The sequence below is a fragment of the Doryrhamphus excisus genome, unplaced genomic scaffold (genome assembly GCF_037039965.1).
Source record: "Doryrhamphus excisus strain RoL-2023G ecotype Guam unplaced genomic scaffold, RoL_Dexc_Guam_v1.1 HiC_scaffold_24, whole genome shotgun sequence".
In the NCBI taxonomy this organism is placed as follows: Eukaryota; Metazoa; Chordata; class Actinopteri; order Syngnathiformes; family Syngnathidae; genus Doryrhamphus; species Doryrhamphus excisus.
In genome coordinates, this window is record NW_027621862.1 from 1,199,879 (window position 1) to 1,223,373 (window position 23,495).

At 40.3% G+C, this 23,495-nt stretch overlaps 1 protein-coding gene across 2 annotated transcripts in view; it reads left to right on the forward strand.

Moving 5' to 3' along the window:
- LOC131109868 (zinc finger MIZ domain-containing protein 1-like) overlaps positions 1-23,495 on the forward strand; it is an 89,933-nt gene that overhangs the window by 47,364 nt on the left and 19,074 nt on the right. For both annotated transcript variants that reach the window (XM_078788679.1, XM_078788680.1), the window contains exons 3-5: positions 9,410-9,529; positions 14,763-14,876; positions 17,499-17,604. In XM_078788679.1, the coding sequence (XP_078644805.1) occupies positions 9,461-9,529; positions 14,763-14,876; positions 17,499-17,604 (289 nt within the window). In that variant the 5' untranslated portion in view covers positions 9,410-9,460. The remainder of the gene's footprint in view (positions 1-9,409; positions 9,530-14,762; positions 14,877-17,498; positions 17,605-23,495) is intronic.

Below are 23,495 nucleotides of genomic sequence, written 5' to 3' on the forward strand. Positions count from 1 at the left end.
ATTCATTCATACTTACATATTTGTTGATATGACGTACACAGAGCAATGAACAAATTCACGCTCTGTGTCCTGTGAGGCGTTCAGGTCCACTCGTAATTCATGAGTGTTACGCGATAATTTTTTTTAATTCATTTTTATTCACGTACCCCCTATGACAATTGACGTACCCCTAAAGGTACATGTACCCCACTTTGGGAACCTTGGACTAAGTCTAGACTAAGTCACTAACATTTTTTTGTGAGAGATACTATTACAAAATTTGCCAAGAGTTACTCATATGATACTTGATATGATATATAAGACAAAACATACTTGACTGGTGAAAGTATCCTTATAGGAGCCACACAAGGGGGGGGGCAGAAGGTGGTGCGCGGCTGTGGTCGACTGCACCGGTGGGCGATGCATTCACATCCAGAGCAAATTGTCAACATTATTAAGATTAAGATATGCCTTTATTCGTCCCTCAGTGGGGAAATTTGTAATTATTATTATTTGTCATTTGAAATTATGATGATATCATCATCCTCAAATTTTATGCCACATTTAGGCCAAAATATGTAAAAATTCCAAGCACGAAACAACATGATTTCTGAATTAATCTGTTTTTAAAAACACCTTTTTATTTTTATAAAATCCTTGCTTACCAGCACTTCCTGAGTTTTGACTCCAGGTCTTATGTGTAATACGATATTATGCACTCTAAAAATAATCTTTTTCAAGGACGCCAAAATATTGAATTATACTAGGTACTATTACTATCTGACTGGGAGTCCTTTTTCACACAGCACTTTCTTTGAAGTGGTGACGAGCAGACTGATTGGATGGAGGGGAGGCTGAATTTAGACGGGAAGGAATTCAAAGCAGGCGAAAAGGAGTGGATGTTTGTGTGTTTGCTGATAAGTTCACTGGCTGTGGATGGAGTGTGTGTTTGTGTTGAGAAGGGTGTCGGGGACTGGGGGGTGGTGGGGGTGGGGGGTTCAGTGTAGGGTGTCCTTGCCCCCATTCTCGTCTGACCTTTGAGCTTTTTGCGGGTGTGAGTGAATGGGAGAGTTTTGTTTTCAATTGCATCAGGGTGGGGGGGGGGGGGACACATGGGCATCAAACCCAAGACCCTCGTCACGACACAAGGCATTAGCGGTATTTTGTACAACAAACTTAATACACTTTAATTGCTAGTACCATGCAAAAAAGGCAGATAAGGCTAGCATTGACCTAACCCAAGTTACTAGTTACTCGGGATGCTGATTCCGAAATTGTCCGATACCGTTCACATGACTTAATAATACATTTTCGGGAAATGAGACGTAGGTTAGCATTTCTGTGTAAATGCTAATACGTAAAAAAAAAAATTACGCTTCCTCATTTGAAACTATATCGTTGTTGTGTAAGGTATTAGTTCAAGGCTAGCATTGACCTAACCGAAGTTACTAGTTACTCAGGATGCTGATTCCAAAATTGTCCGATACAGTTCACATGACTTAATAATACATTTTCGGGAAATGAGACATAGGTTAGCATTTCTGCATAAATGCTAATACGTAAAAAAAATTACGCTTCTTCATTTGAAACTATATTGTTGTTTTGTAAGGTATTAGTTCAAGGCTAGCATTGACCTAAGTTACTAGTTACTCGGATGCTCCGATCGGATTTTATGTTGCCGATTTCGAAATTGTCCGATACTGTTCACATGACTTTATGATACATTTTCGGGAAATAAGACGTATGTTAGCATTTCTGTGTAAATGCTAATACGTAAAAAATGGCACTTTTCCATTTTTATCAATATCGTTGTTGTGTAAAGTATTACTTCAAGGCTAGTATTGACCTAACCGAAGTTAGTCGGGATGCTCCGATCGGATTTTATGTTGCCGATTTTGAAAATTATCCGATACTGTTCACATGACTTAATAATACATTTTCGGAAAATGAGACATAGGTTAGCATTTCTGTGTAAATGCTATTACGTAAAAAAAATTACGCTTCCTCATTTGAAACTATATCGTTGTTGTGTAAAGTATTACTTCAAGGCTAGCATTGACCTAAGTTACTAGTTACTCGGGATGCTCCGATCCGATTTTATGCTACCGATTTGGAAATTGTCCGACACCGTTCACATGACTTAATGATACATTTTCGGGAAATAAGATGTATGTTAGCATTTCTGTGTAAATGCTAATACGTAAAAAATGGCACTTTTCCATTTTTATCTATATCGTTGTTGTGTAAAGTATTACTTCAAGGCTAGTATTGACCTAACCTAAGTTACTAGTTACTCGGATGCTCTGATCAGGATTTTATGCTGCAGATTTCGAAATTGGCCGATACCGTTCACATGACTTAATGGTACATTTTCGGGAAATGAGACATAGGTTAGCATTGTTGTATAAATGCTAAAAAGTTAAAAAAATATATATATACGTACAGGATGATTGAAAAGTAACTTCAATTTTTAAATTACTTATTATATTTATTTTGTATTTTTTGTCCAAAATATTTTGGTTCTTTCTTTAACACCTTCATGACCAAAGATGTATTTATGTTTTTTTATAACCCGACCACTCACTTCCATAGACGTCTTCATACATCAAATAAGTCGCATTTAATTAGTAGGATTTTGTACACATAATAATACATATGCAGTATATGATTACTCTGAACAACTTACTCAGTATTTTGTCTTCTGTACAGTACTTCCTGCGGTGGCTATTGTCCCGTCACTGTAACATCACTGACACCCAGTGATATGAATGTACTGTTACTATGTATATATAATATATGTACATGTATATATAAAACCATAAGACCTATTTCCTCCACTTCCTGGTGACGTGTGGTCATGTGATGACATGTGATGGATGGATGCGAGGAGAGGAAAGGGGAGGGGCTTGGACTGCCTTTGTCCCCCCCCCCCCCCCCCCCCGGCCTCAGAGACTATGTGGAACGTTCCACTTGATTAGAGAGGACATATTGCTTAGGCCCCCTCTGTGATCCTCCTCTGCTGCAGAAGAAGCAGTGGTGGAGGGTGTGTGTGGGGGGGGGGGGGGGGCAACCACAGTCACTGACTGAAGCCCTCCTCCCCTTAACCCCGCATCCCCCCTCCTTGCACCACCACCAGCAACACCAGCATGCTTCCTTTGCTTCTCCAAAGCATGCTGCAGATGTGCTTGATGCCTCAACAATCACCGTGCTGAACGTGGGGCAGGAATTTGTGGCGTGGGGGGGTCGGATGTAGGGAAGGTGTGGAGAAAGAAGGAGAGATCAGTTGCATTGTGTCACATTTTTACCCGCTGGAGCTACAGAGCAAAGCACATTAAATAAAAAAACCCATTCCCAGGCCTGTTAAGGAGCCATGTGGGAAGGTGTGAGCATCCATATGTGTGTGTGTGTGTGTGGAGACATGATGGTGGTGGGAGGAGGTGATTGAGAAGGAAAGAGGTAGCGGTGTTCCAGCTCCTATTATTCTCCTCTTTGCCAGCTCCCTGGATGGAGCCTGCTGGGGGATTAGGGTGCATTCTGGGAGGCAACAATGGAAGTCACACACACGTTTTCCATCCTCTTTGCTGCTTCTGCTGCTCCTCTGTGGAACAAACACAGCTTTGTACTCTTAGCAGGCAAAGCACCTGGACTCCCCATAAAGTGGCCCTGTCACAACTGACACCCCCCCTACCCCCCCATGGCTCTTACTGGCCTTACCCACAGCATCGCCATAATGTTAACCTAATTAAAAGGCGACTTTAGGAGGTTTGAGATTCAGGGGACTGATTATGCTGCACTTTCTTGTTTTTGTTTTGCAGATTAAAAATGCAAACGTTTATGATAAGTTAGCATTACTGTGTAAATGCTAATACGTAAAAAATAAATTACGTGATTTTTTACTATATCATTGTTGCGTAAAGCGTTAGTTCAAGGCTAGCATTGACCTAACCGAAGTTACTAGTTACTCGGGATGCTCCCATCGGATTTTATGCTGCCGATTACGAAATTTTGCCGATACCGTTCACATGGGTTAATGATACATTTTCAAATTTCTGAGCCTTAAATGACAATTTACTTCCATCACAAACTTTGGGTCGTATTGATGATTTTTTTTCTCATTTTTAGTATGCCTTTATCGCTAACCATTTTCAAGATACAACCTTTGAAATGGTAATATCAAAACTGAATATTTTCCTGAAAAAAAAAAAATTCTGCTACATTTAATTATGCTGGAAATTACGTGAAATATATATCTTTATCTTTCTATTCATCAAATACAGTAAAAATGGGTGATTAATCAAGATTAATTATCAAAACTGATTATTTTCCTGAAAAAAAAATTCTGTTGCCTAAAGGGTTTTAATTTGCTATATTTAAATTTGCTGGAAATTACATGAAATATATATCATCATGTATCTTTCTATTCATCAAACACAGTAAAAATATGTGATTAATCAAGATTAATTATCAAAACTGAATATTTTCCTGAAAAAAAATTCTGTTGCCTAAAGGGTTTTAATTTGCTACATTTAAATATGCTGGAAATTACCTGAAATATATATCATCATGTATCTTTCTATTCATCAAATACAGTAAAAATTGGTGATTAATCAAGATTAATGATCAAAACTGAATATTTTCCTGAAAAAAAATTCTGTTGCCTAAAGGGTTAATTTGCTACATTTAATTGAAATTACGTGAAATAAATATCATCATTTATGTTTCTATTCATCAAATACAGTAGAAATTGGCATTTTTCAGACATAGTTAATGCTGATTAATCAAGATGAATTAGTTTTTAACAAATCCGCGATTAATCCGATGAATTTTTTTAATCGTTTCACAGCCCTAATTTAAGCTAATATACACCTGTGTTTACTTTCCTTGCCATCAGTGTATGCTAACAACATGTCTACCTCGTCCTCCTAATTAAAGGCGAGCCATTCTGAGGGCCGCATGGAGGAAAAAACAAGATATCCCAGAATCAAAGCTCATTATAATGATGGTGAAGAGACATGTCGCCCCACCCCCCCGCCTTTTCCCCATCTTCAATTTACCCCCCCCAAGCCCTGTCTTCCCTGTACACCCTTAAGTAAGCAACAGCCAAGCCTTTAGTGGCGGGCGATGGCGTGGATTAGTCCTTTATTGCCTCTTTCACCTCCATTAGATCACGCTGGAGGACTGCATCACCTTGAGCCACGTGTCTCCATATGTGGCCATTAGGTGCCGGAGTGATGCTGATTCCACTGCTCAGGCCAACCTTGTTCCCTTTTAATGGTGTCAGCAGTACGCTCGGCTTTAGATTACTGTGTGTGTGTGTGTGTGTGTGTGTGTGTGTGTGTGCGTGTGTGTGTGTGTGTTGACAGGGTTGTTCACACAGCTTTGCAGAGGTGTATCACCCTGTAGTGGTGCTGTTAAGCACATTAGGAGTGACTGAGGGTGTTGTTATGCTATCATGATGTTGGCCCAGCGCTCATTGCCAAGTGTGTGTGTGTGTGTGTGTGTGTGTGTTGGTGTGCTGGGATGGCGGCCAGCACACACTCATTTCTTTCCTGTCTCCATCAGTAGCTACTTTAGTAACTCTCCTCTTGTGGTTTTTTTTTGTTGTTTTGTTATTATTGGTGTATTGGTAATGGTTTAATTTCATTTGAACATGCATCAGATTCCAATTGAGTGCATCCCATAATCAGTTCCCAGTTCCACATGTCCGAAAGGAGTAGGAAGAAGCACAGCTTATTAAATCCTACCCCTCCATCTGGTACTTTTACAATCACTAACTGGTGCATTTGTTCACTTCCTGCTTTCCTAATATAGTTTTAAATTAAAATTAAATTAAATTAAATTAAATTAAATTAAATTAAATTAAATTAAATTAAATTAAATTAAATTAAATTAAATTAAATTAAATTAATTAGCTGGAGACCAGTCCAGGGTGTACCCTGCCTCTCGACCGAAGACAGCTGGGATAGGCTCCAGCACCCTCCGCGACCCTCGTGAGGAAATGCGGTAGAAAATGAATGAATGAATGAATCAATTCAATTCAATTCAATTATTTGGCTGGTGACCAGTCCAGGGTGTACCCTGCCTCTCGACCGAAGACAGCTGGGATAGGCTCCAGCACCCTCCGCAACCCTCATGAGGAAAAGCGGTAGAAAATGAATGAATGAATGAATTAAATTAAATTAAATTAAATTAAATTAAATTAAATTAAATTAAATTAAATTAAATTAAATTAAATTAAATTAAATTAAATTAAATTAAATTAAATTAAATTTTGTCAGGTACTGAAGTAGGAGGTGATATGAGCATCCAACCGCCGCCACTCAAAATATATATTTTACACCCTGGCATCACACGTGTGTCTTTTGTTGTGCTGGCAACCACGGATCATCGTTTGCGGTAAATTAGGCATCCGTGGAAGCTCCTAAACGCGCGGTTAACAGCAGAAGCAGAATGCCCCCCCCCCCAACCCGACATCTAATAGCGGTATAGGGAGTGAAGGAAAGGGCAGGTCGAGCCAACAGCGCCACTCATCAATAAGCACAAGGTCAGACAAAGCGTCGGTAGCCCGAGTGGGCCCGAGTGGTGGGCCCGAGTGGGCCCGAGTGGGCCCGGTTAGCAAGCAGTACATCCCAGGATTTGTGGAGCTTGTAAAGGCTTAAAGCAAACACCACTCCACTCCACTTTGTCTGCCCCGCCGCCTTTGTGCCGCCCGCCCCAGACAGGGGCCTGGTTTGGGAGGGCCGGGGGAGACACCTGCTGGTGGTCGGGGGTCACTGCGGCTCCGTCGTCGACTCGGAAGCATGAAGGCATTGAATTGACAACAAAGCGTGTTAAATCCCATTAGCGCCATTGGTGGACAACAAACACGCTAACCAGCCATAAAATTAGGTACGCCTGCAAAATCTAGTCCAACTCGATACAAAGGTTCCTCAGTGTATGGTTAGATATTATAATTGTCATTATTTAACAATAATACACATGTTTTCATAGCAAACAAAAGTAGCTATTCAGGCTATTTAATAGTTGTATCAAGTACATAACGCCACAACAAATAATAAAATTAAATGTCCCTCAAGCAGGACAACAGGATATTTTTAAGAAAAAAAATATAAATATAAAAATATATTGAATATAACAATAATAAAATATATTATATACTGAGTAAATTGGTAGGATCATAAAATTAAGTCAATAAAAATAAAAATGCCAATGAAGGTAATACAATAATAATAATAATAATAATAGATAAAAAAATAAAAAATATATAAATAAATATATTTATATAAATATAAATGTATATTTTAAAAAAAGGAAACCAAATATATTAAAAAGTCAAATAGAAGTAAAATAAATTGTATTTAAAAAAAATAGAAATAAATTTTAAACACATTTTAATTAACTAAAAATTATCCTAATGTAAAATAAAAGAAAATCTGTGTCAGACTTGATTCAATAAAATCCTGTCCAATTATTCGCTTTATTATTATGCTATATTATGGCTATACATCTGAAAAGGCTAAATGTAACCACACTAAATGATTGTATTGTTAAATTCCTACTGCTAATTACATTATGCAGGTGTACCTAATGTTATGGCCTGTGTGGGTATGTTTCTGCTTTGGCCTTCCAAATAAAATAAAAAATAAAAATAAATAAAAATAAATGTCATTTATGGAGCCTATTGCTGTGGTGTGTCCTTGTCGTGTGTCAAGTCGAGAGCAGCACCAAGAGGTCTCCTAAAACCCCATCATGGAGTAGATTAGCAGCCCAGGCTGGAGACCCCTCAGCCAGCATGAATTGGGGGGTCGCTGCGTGGCGGTAATGGAGGTGGAGACGGCATGGGGAGAGTAGGCGGGGTTAAAGTGATTGTTGTGATGTTGGACGGGGGGGGGGGAGAGAGTTATAGTGATATTTATTTGACATTGAATGCAACATTAAACCAGTCGCTGTCAGGCTGTATTGATAGCTTTTAATGTAGCTTGTAATACTTTGTAGGGCTTTTGTATGACGTCCATGATGAAGCATTTACCCTTGGAAAAAAAATCAATAGCGCGCTGCTAGGTGTTATTATAAGTCCACAAAGCACAGCATTGTGTATATGAGTGTATAATAATGGTAATTATAGCCACCAGTGGCACAACCTGTGACTTTATTTCATAAATATATCAATGTTATCATGTTAGGGGGTACAAAGGATGCCTCTATTTGTGCTGTAGTGTTTACTTATTTAAACAACATGACACATACAATGCAATTTGAGGGCATAAGTAAGACAAACAGGCTGCACGGTGTACGAGTGGTTAGCACGCAGGTCTCACAGCTAGGAGACTTGAGTTCAATTCCACTCTCGGCCATCTCTATGTGGGCTTTTTCCGTGTTTTCTTCCAAAAACATGCTAGGTTAATTAGCCACTCCAAATTGTCCATAGGTATGAATGTGAGTGTGAATGGTTGTTTGTCTATATGTGCCCTGTGATTGGCTGGCCACCAGTCCAGGGTGTACCCCGCCCTCTCTCACCCGAAAACAGCTGGGATAGTCTCCAGCACCGCCGTGACCCTAGTGAGGATAAGCGATAGAAAATGAATTTAATGAATGAAAACTTATTTACCTGTTTTTTTAACATTACTAGAGCCCTCCAGACATGAAATAGCACCCCTATAGTCACTTTTACACTTGTATTATCCAGTATAGCAATGAAATAAGACAAATGACTTGTTTGATGTGTGTTAGAGTTTTAGCTTGGCGTGGGTTAATACCCTTGTGTGGGTTTCCTCCCACATTCCAAAAACATGCTAGGTTAATTAGCGACTCCAAATTATCCATAGGTATGAATGTGAGTGTGAATGGTTGTTTGTCTATATGTGCCCTGTGATTGGCTGGCCACCAGTCCAGGGTGTAACTCCAGCCTCTTGCTCCGAAGACAGCTGGGATAGGCTCCAGCACCGCCGCGACCCTCGTGAGGATAAGCGATAGAAAATGAATTAATGAAAACTTTACCTATTTAACATTACTAGAGCCCTCCAGACATGAAATAGCACCCCTATAGTCACTTTTACACTTGTATTACCCAGTATAGTAATAAAATAAGACAAATATTTCATATAATAAGACAATTGCCTCCCGCCCCGAAGACAGCCGGGATAGGCTCCAGCAAGCGGTAGAAAATGAATAACTGAAGTAACACAAACCAGAAACAATTTGTCAACAAGCGTGTGTCCTTTCACCCCAGAGGTGCAGCAACATGGTCAGACATCCTCACTCGCTCGTCCTTCAGGGGCACTGGGAAGGGGGGGCAAGTGTCAACTTGTTAGGGGGTGAAGGATGCCTGATCTTTGTAGCGTTTGCTACCTGTCGAATCAATACCTCCACTGTCTGGTGTGGCTTACGACACACACACAGTAAAGTGCAATATGTTTTGTTTGTGTTGCAGAGCTCTGCAGTTTAATGGCTGGCAGGTAGGGGCCAAAGAGGGACAACCATCATGAACTCCATTCCGTCCATGGATAGACACATACAGCAGACCAATGACCGGCTGCAGTGTATCAAACAGGTGAGTGGTGGCGCCGGAATCGCACATCTTCCACAAGCATCGCCGACATGCTCGACTTAAAGTGACAAATGTTAATTATTATTATTATTATTATTATTATTATTATTATTATTATTATTATTATTATTATTATTATTATTATTATATTATAATTAATTAATGAATGAGTTCTCCTATTTTGTGTGGAAGTGGTAACTTTTTGGCTTCTTATTTTGTCTTTCCCCACCCTCGGCCATTTCAAGTGTGGAGTTTGCATGCTCTCCCCGTGCATGCGTGGGTTCTCTCCGGGTACTCCGGTTTCCTCCCACATTCCAAAAACATGCTAGGTTAATTAGCCACTCCAAATTGTCCATAGGTATGAATGTGAGTGTGAATGGTTGTTTGTCTATATGTGCCCTGTGATTGGCTGGCCACCAGTCCAGGGTGTACCCCGCCTGTCTCGCCTGAAGACAGCTGGGATAGGCTCCAGCACCCCCGTGACCCTCATGAGGATAAGTGGTAGAAAATTAATGAATGAATGAGTTCTCCTCCTATTTTGTGTGGAAGTGGTACCCACCCTCAGAGTTTGGATATTCTCCCTGTGCATGCGTGGGTTTTCTCCGGGTACTTTGGTTTCCTCCCACATTCCAAAAACATGCTAGGTTAATTAGCGACTCCAAATTGTCCATAGGTATGAATGTGAGTGTGAATGGTTGTTTGTCTATATGTGCCCTGTGATTGGCTGGCCACCAGTCCAGGGTGTACCCGGTCTCTCTCGCCTGAAGACAGCTGGGATAGGCTCCAGCACTTCCGTTACCCTCATAAGGATAAGTGGTAGAAAATTAATTAATTAATGAGTTCTCTTATTTTGTGTGGAAGTGGTAACTTTTTGGCTTCTTATTTTGTCTTTCCCCACCCTCGGGAATTTCTGTGTGGAGTTTGCATGTTCTCCCCGTGCATGCGTGGGTTCTCTCCGGGTACTCCGGTTTCCTCCCACATTCCAAAAACATGCTAGGTTAATTAGCGACTCCAAATTGTCCATAGGTATGAACGTGAGTGTGAATGGTTGTTTGTCTATATGTGCCCTGTGATTGGATGGCCACCAGTCCAGCGTGTACCCGGTCTCTCTCGCTTGAAGACAGCTGGGATAGGCTCCAGCACCCCCCAGCACCTTGCTCATCCAATCAGCAGTCACAACACTGTCAAGATGCATTCATGGACTTGCATTCTTTTCGGAAAAACATGTCTCCAAATTAATCATGCATTAATTATAAATTAATGCATTCCGCCATAAAGTAGCCTGACAGAAGTGGACAAAAGGGAAGTGTGAAACGTGCACCCATACGAGGTTAAGCGTGTTAACCCCGCCAGGCAAAGATTTAAACAAACACATGCAATGTTAGCGTCATATGGGTAAACATGTCAATTAGGGAGCGCCGCGGCGTGCAAGGAGACCTCACGTCGGCTGTAATAAATGGATAAACGAGGGGGTCATTCCAAACAGAGCAGATACCCCCCTTCCCCCTCGTCCCCCCCTGCTAATAGAGGCAGCTTTGTGCCACGGACAATCAGGGTTTTTGGAAGTAGCACATAGTAAATAGCATTTATGCCGTGCCAATTAGAGCGGCCCATTCAGCAGCCCGTCTCGTCTCCGCACAGAGATGGTCATCGTGGGAGATCACAACAATTAACTCGCTGTCGTCTCCGCCGCGCTGCCCATTGTCCAATTCCTCAGTCATTGAATTAATGACGAAAATATTGTAACGCAGGGGTCTCAAACTCAATTTACCTGGGGGCCACTGGAGCTCGGGTCTGGGTGAGACTGGGCCGCATCAGGTTTTCCAAAAAAAAAAAAAAAAAACGCATTTATTAAAAACAAACTTTTTCAGTGCTTTGGTTCCGATTTTCTACAATAAAAGCTCAGATAAAACATTCCACTGTTCTCAAATATCTTCATTTTTATTTTTCTGTACAAAATAAGATGAAAAATAAATAAATATAATAATAATAATAAAACGGCAAATAATAAAAACTTAAGAAACCACATATAGTTGGTGGGTGGACAAATTATTATTTTCAGATTAAAATGAACAAAGCATTATTAGAGCCCTGTAGACATGACAAAACACGACTATAGTCACATTTATACTCTTTTTATTTACAACATATTGCGCAACTGCAGCGTCTTGAGACACATGCTAACTCACAAACTAGAGAGCTAGCGACCTAAACGATAGCCTTGAAGTTGTTTCCTTTCAACTTAAAAAGCCAAAAACTTACCACTTCCACACGGATAGGGAGGATAACTATTAACAGTTATTTAACCTTTAACATGAACATGAATCAAACTTAATCATTTTTTCTGGGTACATGATACCATACAGCATCCATATCAAACATTAAACTTTCATATCAAGGCGGGGGCCTCAAACTAGTGTCCTGCAGGCCGCTTGTTTGAGACCCCTGTTGTTTAACGTAATGCAGCTGTTTGTTTTCATTGAAAGTCTACTGCTGCGTTTATTTACTTGGGGGAGGGGGGGGTATTATTGAAGGCGGAAGCTCCACTCATTGTGACGCACCGTGTGAGAGGTGACACACACATACACCAGTGCAACCGACAGGGGGGGGGGGGCAAATTGATTTTGTTGCCCCAATGATAAATGACAGCCCAACGAGATGATAAAGTAGAGGAAATTGGAATCTGTCATCCACGTTCAATCGCCCACTTGAAAGCTAAATCAGAAATCATTACGCTGCTCATTCTTAAAAGACTGAAAGTCCTGTTGCCGAATTAGGATAATTTGATTTTTAAACAATAACCTCGGTCGTTTTTAATTATGAAATCATAGAGTCAGGTCTCGTGAGGATTTGGGCCGGATCAGACCAACACACTGATATAAGACAGGAAGCAGAACTGGAGGTAGCAGAGATGAGGATGCTGAGGTTCTCATTGGGAGTGACCAGGATGGATAGGATCAGGAAGGAGTACATCAGAGGGACATTACATGTTAGCCGCAGGTAGCAGAGATGAGGATGCTGAGGTTCTCATTGGGAGTGACCAGGATGGATAGGATCAGGAAGGACTACATCAGAGGGACATTACATGTTAGCATGTTAGCCGGAGGTAGTAAAGATGAGGATGCTGAGGTTCTCATTGGGAGTGACCAGGATGGATAGGATCAGGAAGGAGTACATCAGAGGGACATTACATGTTAGCATGTTAGCCGGAGGTAGTAAAGATGAGGATGCTGAGGTTCTCATTGGGAGTGACCAGGATGGATAGGATCAGGAAGGAGTACATCAGAGGGACATTACATGTTAGCTGGATGTAGCAGAGATGAGGATGCTGAGGTTCTCATTGGGAGTGACCAGGATGGATAGGATCAGGAAGGAGCACATCAGAGGGACATTACATGTTAGCATGTTAGCCGGAGGTAGTAAAGATGAGGATGCTGAGGTTTTCATTGGGAGTGACCAGGATGGATAGGATCAGGAACGAGTACATCAGAGGGACATTACGTGTTAGCCGCAGGTAGCAGCGATGAGGATGCTGAGGTTCTCATTGGGAGTGACCAGGATGGACAGGATCAGGAATGAGTACATCAGAGGGACGTTACATGTTAGAGGCCTTGGAGATAAAGTCCTTTAGGCCAGACTGAGATGGTTGGGACATGTTCAGCTGTGGGGACCCCTGAAGGGAAAAGCCCCAAAAGAAAGAAGAAGACATTAAAGCCACCCGGTGTCACATTGAAGGAGTCATTCCGAAAAACTGCAAAAACAAAGTATATCGTGTACTTTTTATTAAAAAGCAACATGGCATCTTGAAGCAGAGGTGTAACAGGTGATTGATAAAAAAAACTGTTGTATACCGTAGCAATTTGTTTCCCTTTATTGCCCTGAAATTGCCCCGCTGTGGGCTGTTTGGGCAAGATGGGGCCACTCGACACGGGTGCCATCTATTTCTATTCCGATTCATTGCACCCCCCACCCCCCCACCAAACAGATGAGCCGTATTCCCATTACACTCTTTGTTAAAGTGATGGAGGTGCAGATGCGGAAGGACCGTGAAGGCTGCACGGTGCTACCAAGCCACCCCTCTCGGGGACACGGGGACACAAGTTGGGGTTGGATGGGCGGATAGGGTGAGGACAACCGCCGCACGGGTCACAGTAAAGAACAGTACTTCTTTAATGTATTTATGTAACACTGGCAACATTCTTAGGATTGAGTGTATACAGGCGATACCGTGATACAGAATGGATGTTTCTATTTTTTGTGTGTGTAAGTGAAAGGAAAAAAAGCTCTGACTCGCTTCGGAAGAAGTTGTATGGACGCCACCTGTCGGTTTGCTTGACCCCGAATATAAGACGAGTGGAAAAATATCATCTTATGAGTTTTTAAAACCTGCTTTTTTGTCACTAATGTGAACGTTAGTGACAGGAAGAAAAGCTCTGACTGTCTTGTAGAGAGAAACTGTCAGTTTGGAGAAATAAATCCAGACAGCCCGAATATAAGACAAGAGGAAAACGCCAACCAAAAATATTTGTACTTTTTAAAATACTTTTTTGGAATATTACTCAGCCTTTGAGACACTTTTTTTGTCACTGGTGTGTGTGTGAGTGACAGGAAGAAAAGCTCTGACTGTCTTATAAAGAAATATCTTTGTGCTAACTGTCAGTTTGGAGAAATAAATCCGGACAGCCTGAATATAAGACGAGAGGAAAACACCAACCAAAAATATTTGTACTTTTTAAAATACTTTTTTAGAATATTACTCAGCGTTTGAGACACTTTTTGTCACTGGTGTGTATGTGAGTGACAGGAAGAAAAGCAGTCAGTGCTTTTCTTCCTGTCACTCACACACTTGGGGTGAAGTAGCGTGGCTTTTTAAAACTTGCTCAATGTGTTGGACACTTTTTTGTCATTTGTGTGTGAGTGGCCGCAAGAAAAGCTCTGAGAAAAATCATTTGGCACCACCTTCTGATTTGCATATATAAAACTTGTGAGCCCAAATAGAAGACAAGGGGAAAAACAGGCATCTTATATGGATTTTTAAAAACTTGAGACACTTTTTTGTCATTGTGCATAACAGGAAGAAAAGCTCTGATCCGTTTGGATGCATTCATCTCTCAATAACGTGGGGAAAAAAATAGCGTCTTATATTTGGGTGGACAGCTTGTATTCACTAAATAGTGACTAACATTTGGTCCTACTGACTTTTTCAATCGTTTTTTCCCATTTTTTCCCTCTCCAGCACTTACAAAATCCAGCAAATTTCCAAACGGCAGCTACGGAGCTGTTGGACTGGTGCGGCGACCCCCGAGCCTTCCAACGCCCTTTCGAGCAAAGCCTGATGGGATGCCTCACGGTAAGCCACGAACCCACCCCCAAAATATGGCCATTTGCATTCTTTAAAAAGTATGTAAATTCATTATACTGCATTGTTTACTTATACTTTGTAGTATTACATTTTAGAGCAGTGCTTCACCTTCAGCTGTGCATCAAAGGTTAGCTTGAAAAGTATCCGCTTGAATTCAATGATATGCTTAACATACAGTATTTGTATTTCTATTACTATTTCAAATGTTTTACATTTTATGTTAGTTAGAAAAAAAAAACTCTCTAGTGTTCTTACGCACCACTAGATGGAGCCTACGCACCACCAGTGGGACTCGCACCACAGTTTGAGAATCAATGTCGATTATTGGCCTGTGGGACATTGCAGAAATAAAATGACGCTAAAACAAACAGCAAAAATAGAGGAAAAAGTCACAATGTTAAGATAAAAAGCTATCATCCATAGGGTCACGGGCATGCTGGAGCCTATCCCAGCTGTCTTCCGGCGAGCCAGCCAATCACAGGACACATATAGACAAACAATCTTTCACACTTTGAAGTCGCCACACTAAAAAAAGTGTGATGTTTGGAAGTGAAGTACAAGCTATACTCTGACTGTACTACAGTATATGGGCGCTGTCCGAGTTCTGGAAACTACTAACAGTTTTTAGGAACTCTTATTTTTTGTCAGTATTTATTTTGTTCACACCTACTTTTTTTTTTTGCAAACATCACAATCATATTTTGTGAGATTGTGAGATTGTGAGTGATGGACAGTTTGCTTTACTAATATCCATTTTGTATTGAGCTATTTCCAAAAAAACTGCATTTATAAAATAAATTTAAAATAGATAACTTCTATCTACCTGCAAGTAATTGTGATTATTGCGAGTTAATTATGGGAAAATTGTGATTAATCGCGATTAAATATTTGAATCATGTGACAGCCCTAATAAATACATACACATGTAAAAACAGTGGTGCATTTATACTGTACATTATCATGTATTTATATATTTTTACCGACTTAGGGTGAAGTTTCGGAGAATGACGAATATGCGGGAACCCACTCTATTTGTAACAACATTTGAGTTTTTATTTTTTTATTTTTGCTGTACTAAACTGGACTCCAATTAGAGAAACGGCTAACACCAACAAGAAGATTACCGTCTCCTGTGTAGTTTTTGGCGTTTATCGACGTGAAACCATCCTGTTCCATGTTGACGTCACTTTAAATACTAAAAAAAAAAAAAAAAGGGGGGGGGGGGATATAAAGCCATTTACGAAATTGCCTCTCATGTCAAGCCCAAGGAGGCAATTTCCTCACACCGCATGTTGCTTTTTAATACCGCGATGTAAGCATCAACTAGCCTTTTTATTTTCGGAAGGTTCATGTGGGAACTCTGCTGCAGACGACTGAATGCGTGTGTGTCAAAAAAGGCGCTTGTTTGGCGTATGGAACGCCACCGCAAACCCCCTCTGGCTTGGGACAATTAAGGTGCTAAATTTAGAAGCGAGTTTGAGGTGCTAATTACGTGTATATCTCCATCTTAATGGAGGGGATTGTTAGCGTAAATAAAAGGGTAGATATGCGTATACTTTGTGTTGGTGCCGCGTCAAGACTGTGTTTATGTAAGATAATGAGACGGTGCCAGGGGCCCGGGTTCAGCTGAGCTACTTTGGTCTTTCGGTGACTGCATGTGGCCTTCGAGGACTCTTTTGCGTCGCGTTGAGAGGATGATAGCGCCAGAGAATGAAAACTAGGTCTGACGAATAAAGTCACATGTCTGTGACTTTACGATAAAACGGTTCACGTTAGAGGTAGGAAATGCGATACGATATCAGTAGCTCCCCCTTAAACCGTCCTGTTAGCATGACAATCACTTGCCCTAATTTGCGCCTATGTTGCAGTCAAGGACCGCCGAACTATGTGGGAAATCTCAACTCTTTGATACAAACACTATCGCTTGAGTATACAGCAAACATGTGGTTGAGTCATTGTGTATTATTACATATTTATACGTTATTACGGAATGACATGTGCAAAAAACAGCTAGTCTTCTTGGACATGTAACATAGCAAAAAAATGTCATAACTGAAATAATTAAAATAATATTTTTTTTAACCAAAAATAAGCGAATTTGCAGGGCCGTGAATGTTGATTTGTTGTACAGTGATTATGTGCAAAAAAAAACAAGTAGTTTTCTTGCACTTGTAGCATAGCGAAAAATAATTTAAATAATAATCATAATTTTTTGACCACATGTAGCATAGCGACTTTTTTTTTTTAACCAAAACTCTGTGAATTAGCATGACCATGAATCGAGAATTTTCGGACAGCCACAGTTAAGTGTGTACAAAAGAACGGCTAATCTTCTTGCACATGCACATACATTTCCAGTCCAGTGAAAATCTAAATTTTTCGATTAACAATTTTTTTTTTTTCAGGGGCGATTCACTGCTGCACATTTTTGTGCTGTAACGATGCGATATATATAACACGGAAAAATTGTCCCTCACATCTTCACGACTTAAACTGGTCCAACTTAATCTTAAACTAGCTCTTCCGACCGAATATATAAATATAAATAAATATTTTGTAACATAAACAGTATTTTAAATAACCAAAAGATCCTGATTTTTTTTTTTCTAGGTTGTCAGCCGTGTCGCCGCACAGCAAGGCTTCGACTTGGACCTCGGCTACCGACTCTTGGCGGTGTGCGCCGCCAATCGCGACAAGTTCACTCCAAAATCAGCGGGTAAGACAAAGGTTTTTTTTTTCCCCGGTTTGCCGCCGTACCCGGGTCCAAAGTCAGTGTATCAGATGTGATGTGATGGGGTGCGTCATGCTGGCGCTGTGAGGGATCATTTGGGTTGGTGTGGACCAGTTGGAGAAGCGTAATGAAGATGCTTGATGGGTAACAAGGATTTTGACTGTAGTTTGATTGGTGCTTTTCCTATTATATTATATTATGTATTGGGCATAGTGCATTGGGCCTCTGTAGCAGCGTCCCCCTGCAAAGTCCCCAGACACTCTGCAGGGGCAGCCCCCCCCCCCAATAAGGGGGTTGTTAAGGCGCAAAGAAAGCGCTCTGTGGCAGCCAAGGAGATGGCCCTTAAACGACTCTCCCCCAGGGCCCCAGGGGCAGGACCTGTTCCCTGACATCCAGCAGGGCCGTTGCCCGGTGACCACAGAGGGGGGAGGCGGGGAGGGGAGTCACATGACCGGGATCAAGCAAAGTTAGCTCTGCAAAAGCAACACTTGCAGAAGCTGGAGGAAAAGTTGGGTGTAGAATGGGCATAGAATCCAGCTTTTTTTCTTTCCCGACCAGGTAATTTTCCTCGTTTTGGGTGGAATCGGAGCCGTTCGTTAGTGTAACGTCTAAGTAGGTAATGCTATATGACTAGATTTTTCACACAAATATTTCATCATTTAATTCAGGGGTGTCTAAAGGGCCTTGGCACATTTTAAAAACAAAATCAAAATATGTCAAAATATTAGGAGAATAAAGTTATAAAAATAACAAATAAATTTTACTAAGAAAAAAAGTCAATTTACAAGCATAAAGTCATACTATTATGAGGGGAAATACACTAATTTTTTTCCAAAAGTCATAAATAAATAAATATTTTAAGATCATATTACAATATTATGAGGAAAAAAAAGATTGAAAAGTTGAAATATTTTTTTTTTAAACTAACAACTTTTAATGCAGAAATGAGTGTAATGTAACAAAGTGCTTTGTCACACACACTTTGTCAAAAAAAATTATTTTAATAGCACATTAAAGAAAAAAATATATTTTAAGTTGCAGTATTATGAGAAACAAGCAAAACTAAATGAAATGGAATTTTTTTTTAAATTCAGTAGGGGGAAAAGTTCAAATATTATGAGAATAAAGTCAAAATACTATGGGAATAAAGTCAAAATACTATGGCAATAAAGTCAAAATATTATGGCAATAAAGTCAAAATGTGACAAGAAGGAAGTTTGTAGAATTAATTAAAAAACAACAAAAATGCCTTTTTCCCCCACCAATATCCCAAAGCTGAGATCCATTTTTTGTTTCCATATATATGTATATATAACTTCCTAGCATATCCACAGTAGTGATTAAACCGATTTCAGCATCTATTATAAATTCGCTCATTTGCAAAAAAGCTTAGCTGTGTGGAACTTCTAGCGATGAACGTTAATCACCTTGAGAAAAAACTTTATCATCTCAAAATTGTGACAAATGTAGCTGTTTTTTTTTTAAAGATATGTGAAGATATATTTTTCCCTTGAATGGTGCTTAACAGTTGACAAGACAAGAAAAGGCTGCGGTGTAATTTAGTGACTTGAACAACCGATAGCTTCAATGGATGCACTCAGGAGGGGGGCGGCGGACAGGAATGGGGGTGGAGGGGGTTGATCTTGCAGATCCTTTTTTTTTTTTTTTTTGCCTTTGTGCAAGTGGCCCACAATGCACAGGGCTGGAAGGGGGAGGGGGGGCGCGATGGGAGGGACTTAGTAGTGACCTCTTTGTGAATGAGATTAGCCCATTCTATTAATCCGTGATTAGTAGGGGCGTTTTAGCGCGGGGCATACGCCATTGCACGTGGAGCAGTGGCGGAATCAAAGTGAGGAGGGGGTTCGCTCGTTCTTCTAGAATAACTCATCAAACCCCCCCAACGCCTTAGTAATATATCAGACTCCATAGAGATACAGCAAGAAAAAAAAACAAAAAGGAAAACCTTAATTGCGGTTTTTCACTCCACGGCTCAGATTGGTACATTCCCAATCATTTGCGCTCCAACAGGCTCTTGGAATTCCTCGCCACCAAAGGGTGAAAGGAGGCTACAGCAAAGCAGACAAAGTTATTCATCTGTGGAACAAACAAGCTTTTTCAGCAGATAATTAGTCGGGTAGGCCAGGTTTGTCTCCCAGCTGGTGTGTTTTTGAAACGCATGTAGCGTCGCCCGATGGTCACACGTCCTCGCATGATGGGGGGAAACCTGGGAGAGGGAAAGTTCACCAACAAGGAGTCTTTTGTCAGCCGTGGTTGGTGCTGCGTCAGCTGTGTCGGGACGGTCCTGGTACAAAAAAATAAATAAATAAAATAAAGCACCCGATAAGAACGTCCAGGCCATCACAACTGATAAGACGTAGACTTGAACCAAAGCAAGTCGCCATGTTGCGTAGCGGAAACCAAGGCCTGTTGCACTTTTGCTTCAACTGTCTATTTAGTAGACTTTTAAAAGTCTGAAGGCAAAGATTTAAATTAATTGGTGGATTAATTAGTCTCAATTAGCTTAATGATGAAAAAAGGTTTTCATAGTTTTTCACGTTTTTATTGCATTTCATGTTTTTTTCAATTATTGTTTTAAATAATAAATGTTGACATTTTTAAGAGTAAAATAGTTGATAAATATTTTAATTTGAAAAATAAAATATTTAATTCAATATTTGTTCTATATTGTAATAAAATATTTAAAATATTTTGTATTGTATTTAAATTAACTAAATAAAAAGAAACAGTTTACAAGTTTTAATATTTAAATTGTAATTAAAATGCTAAATTATTTAATAATCTATATTCTATATTTAATATATTAAATATTGACCATATTTAGCTCGTTTTTAGTTTTTTTTGCCCTGAGACAAGCATTCATTTTTAGCGATAGTTTCTTTATTATTATCAACAGTTGTAACACTTCAGAAATATCCATGCTGCATGGGTTAGCTATTACTTCACATATTGGGATTTAAAAAAAATGGATCTGTTAATTCATTAATCCAGTTTTATTATTTACGTGCATTTCTCATTCCAATTGCAAAAGTGCAAAAATGTCGAAAAAGGAGTAAAATACAAATATAAAGTACATGGAAAAAACTCATTCAAAAATGCTGTTATGATATGTAGTATTATACACTGGTCACTAGGTGGCGGTAATGTTACTTTAAGGTTGTGTGAGACGCATGTGAGCATCAGAATGGATTGCCGGAACAACAGGCTTTTATTGCAGGTTTGTTTTATATCACAACAGGCACAATAATTAATTTTTAATTATGTTTACTGTATGAGGTATTACTGTATGAGGTATGATGTCACTTCATGTTTGCAGGGTTATAATAATATTAAATAATATATATTAAGAATGCCGTAAACAGGTTTTCTATGTAGGGAACTCGTCGGAAATGATTTTATCACGGTCAGGAAGTAGTTGGTGTATTACTATTGTTATTTTATAGTACTATATAGCTACACTTGACATGTTTTCAGGTTTTGTTGTTATTATTTACAATATGTTGTTTTGTATTGCTATAAAAATAAATATAAAAGGTAAAAAAAATCACAATAGGATCATTTCATGGTTGGGCATATTTACTATTATTAGCAATAGCTACATGAGAGTTGTTTATATTATTAAGATCATTTTCAAATGTGTGCTCATCCAAAGAGCTCTAATTGGCCCCTCCTCCTCATCTTCCATGCATCAGGAAGCCACAACACTAAGCCGCCTCCTCCTCCTCCTCTACCACCTCCCCCTTGCATGCTCCTTAATTACTATTTTGATGGATTAAGTGGCGTGTAAAGAACACAGTTTGGATTGATTATGTTTTTTTAATATATATACATCACGCCGGACACGTCCTTTTGCTGCTTTTCATTGATTTTGATGGAGTCTTGTGTTATTTGGCTGTGGACTCAGGCCAAGATCCAGGCCGTCTAGCACATTAGGCACCACCCCCTCTTTGCAAGTTTGAAATGTGAGCTGCCTTTTTTTTTTTTTTACTCCCCTCCCCTCCTGTCTCCCTTCTGGCTGTGTGGCTCTGCTTCTGTGTGATGTGTGTATTGGGAGAGCAAGCAATGGATCACTAGACAGAAAACAGGAGATACATCAATAGCAGCTGCATACATACATACCGAGGTGAGGAGATAAGCATTTTGGTTCTTTTTACTCCCTTCTTGTCTTTTAACCCTTCCACTTCCTGCTAAATCATTTCTTACCCCCCCCCTCCTCCTCCTCCTCCTCACACATCTCCTGTGCTGGTTATGCCCCCCCACCATCCCCCTGCGGTGGTGTTCTCGGGATTATTTCTTAGCCCGAGTGCATGGGAGCTGCTAGCGCGTAGATAGACGGCGAGGAGCCCATTAGCGCAACGGCTCCATCTGTGATTGGCTTTGCCGAGCGCGGCCATGAATAATTGATGTGCATTGTGCACAGGCCGTCACTGGACACGCCGGGAAGGAGAGAGGAGGCGCTGCTGCTGCCCGGGGAGGTGGGGGAAGAATGCTACACAGAGAGGAGAGCGAGGGGGGGGGGGCTTTAAAATAGCTGCTGGCTTCACTAGTGCAGAGATTAAGCCCCCCCCTCACCTCTTCCGCCACCTCCCGTATCGAGCTTTTGTTCCGCTTTCATGATGGAGGAGTTAGCATAGCCGATTGTTGGTCTTGTTTTATTTTATTTTACGCCTCAACGTAACATAACAGTCAACTTGCCGTTTTTCCTTTACGAGGCGTAGTACTACGACTGACTCCTCTTGGTTGGCGTTTTGGCAGTTTATTGGCATGGAGAACAAGCTAACAGCTAACAGCCGGAGCACAACATTAGCATTAGCTGTTAGCAAGATGTGTGGTTGTATGCTAACCTTATTTCATCCAGAAGCTGCGGCATTATAGTCCACAGTCTTAACTTTTGCCCCCATGTCTCCTCTTGGGTTAAAATCTCTCAGGAGAAGTAAATATAGTTTGTTACCATGGATGAACACAGTTATCTGTATCTGTTTCCGTGTTTGGGCTTGGGGTGGGCGGGGCATAAACCGGATGTGGCGGTGGTCTAACCGGAAAAGGGTGGGTCTAATGAAAAGTCTACTCTTTCATAGGCTGCGTTCGAAACCGCATAGTTACCTACTACTTATACTAACTATTTGAGTATGCAGTGTGTATCATCAGCTTAGTACTTACACTCAAATTACCCAGGATGCAACGCAACGTGACGTCAAAAAAACATTGGCCAAACACCGAGCAGCAGGATGGACTAAATGGCGGTGTCAAGCAGGATATATTGCGAGTTGTTTGCTTCTTGTTTTCAAAATAAAAGCAGTGATTTATCACTGTTTTTTTAAGGGGGTGTTTTATTTTGTAAAAATAACCAGAAGTGTGTTGCTCACTTCGGCTAGCTTAAATTTTGCCAAATTCGTCTGAACAAAATAGTAAACAATTGGTATTTCAACAAATAAATAACACACTCAGGATCTAAATGTCCACTTTATCACCTGATTAAGAAAAAATCTCAATAAAGTTATGTATTTAAAGAGTTTAGAGCTAAAGTAAAATCAGCTTTAGCCTGTGGATTTGGACTCGGGTAGGAGCACAATGCATTGTGGGTTATTATGTGGGTTAGTATGCGGTTTCGAACACAGCCATAGTCATAGCTGGTAAAAACGCAGTATCCGTAACAAACAAGCTAGCAATTAAAATATGAATTTAGCATTAGCTAGTCGCCGGATTTGTGGTTGTATGCTAACCTTATCGCACCAGGAAGCTGTGGTATTACATTCCACAGTCTCCACTTTGCCTCTTGGATAAAAACCCACAAGTTAGCATTTGTTTGTTAGCATGTCCCAATGTGGTTTTGGTATTTTTTTTCTCCCACATGAAAA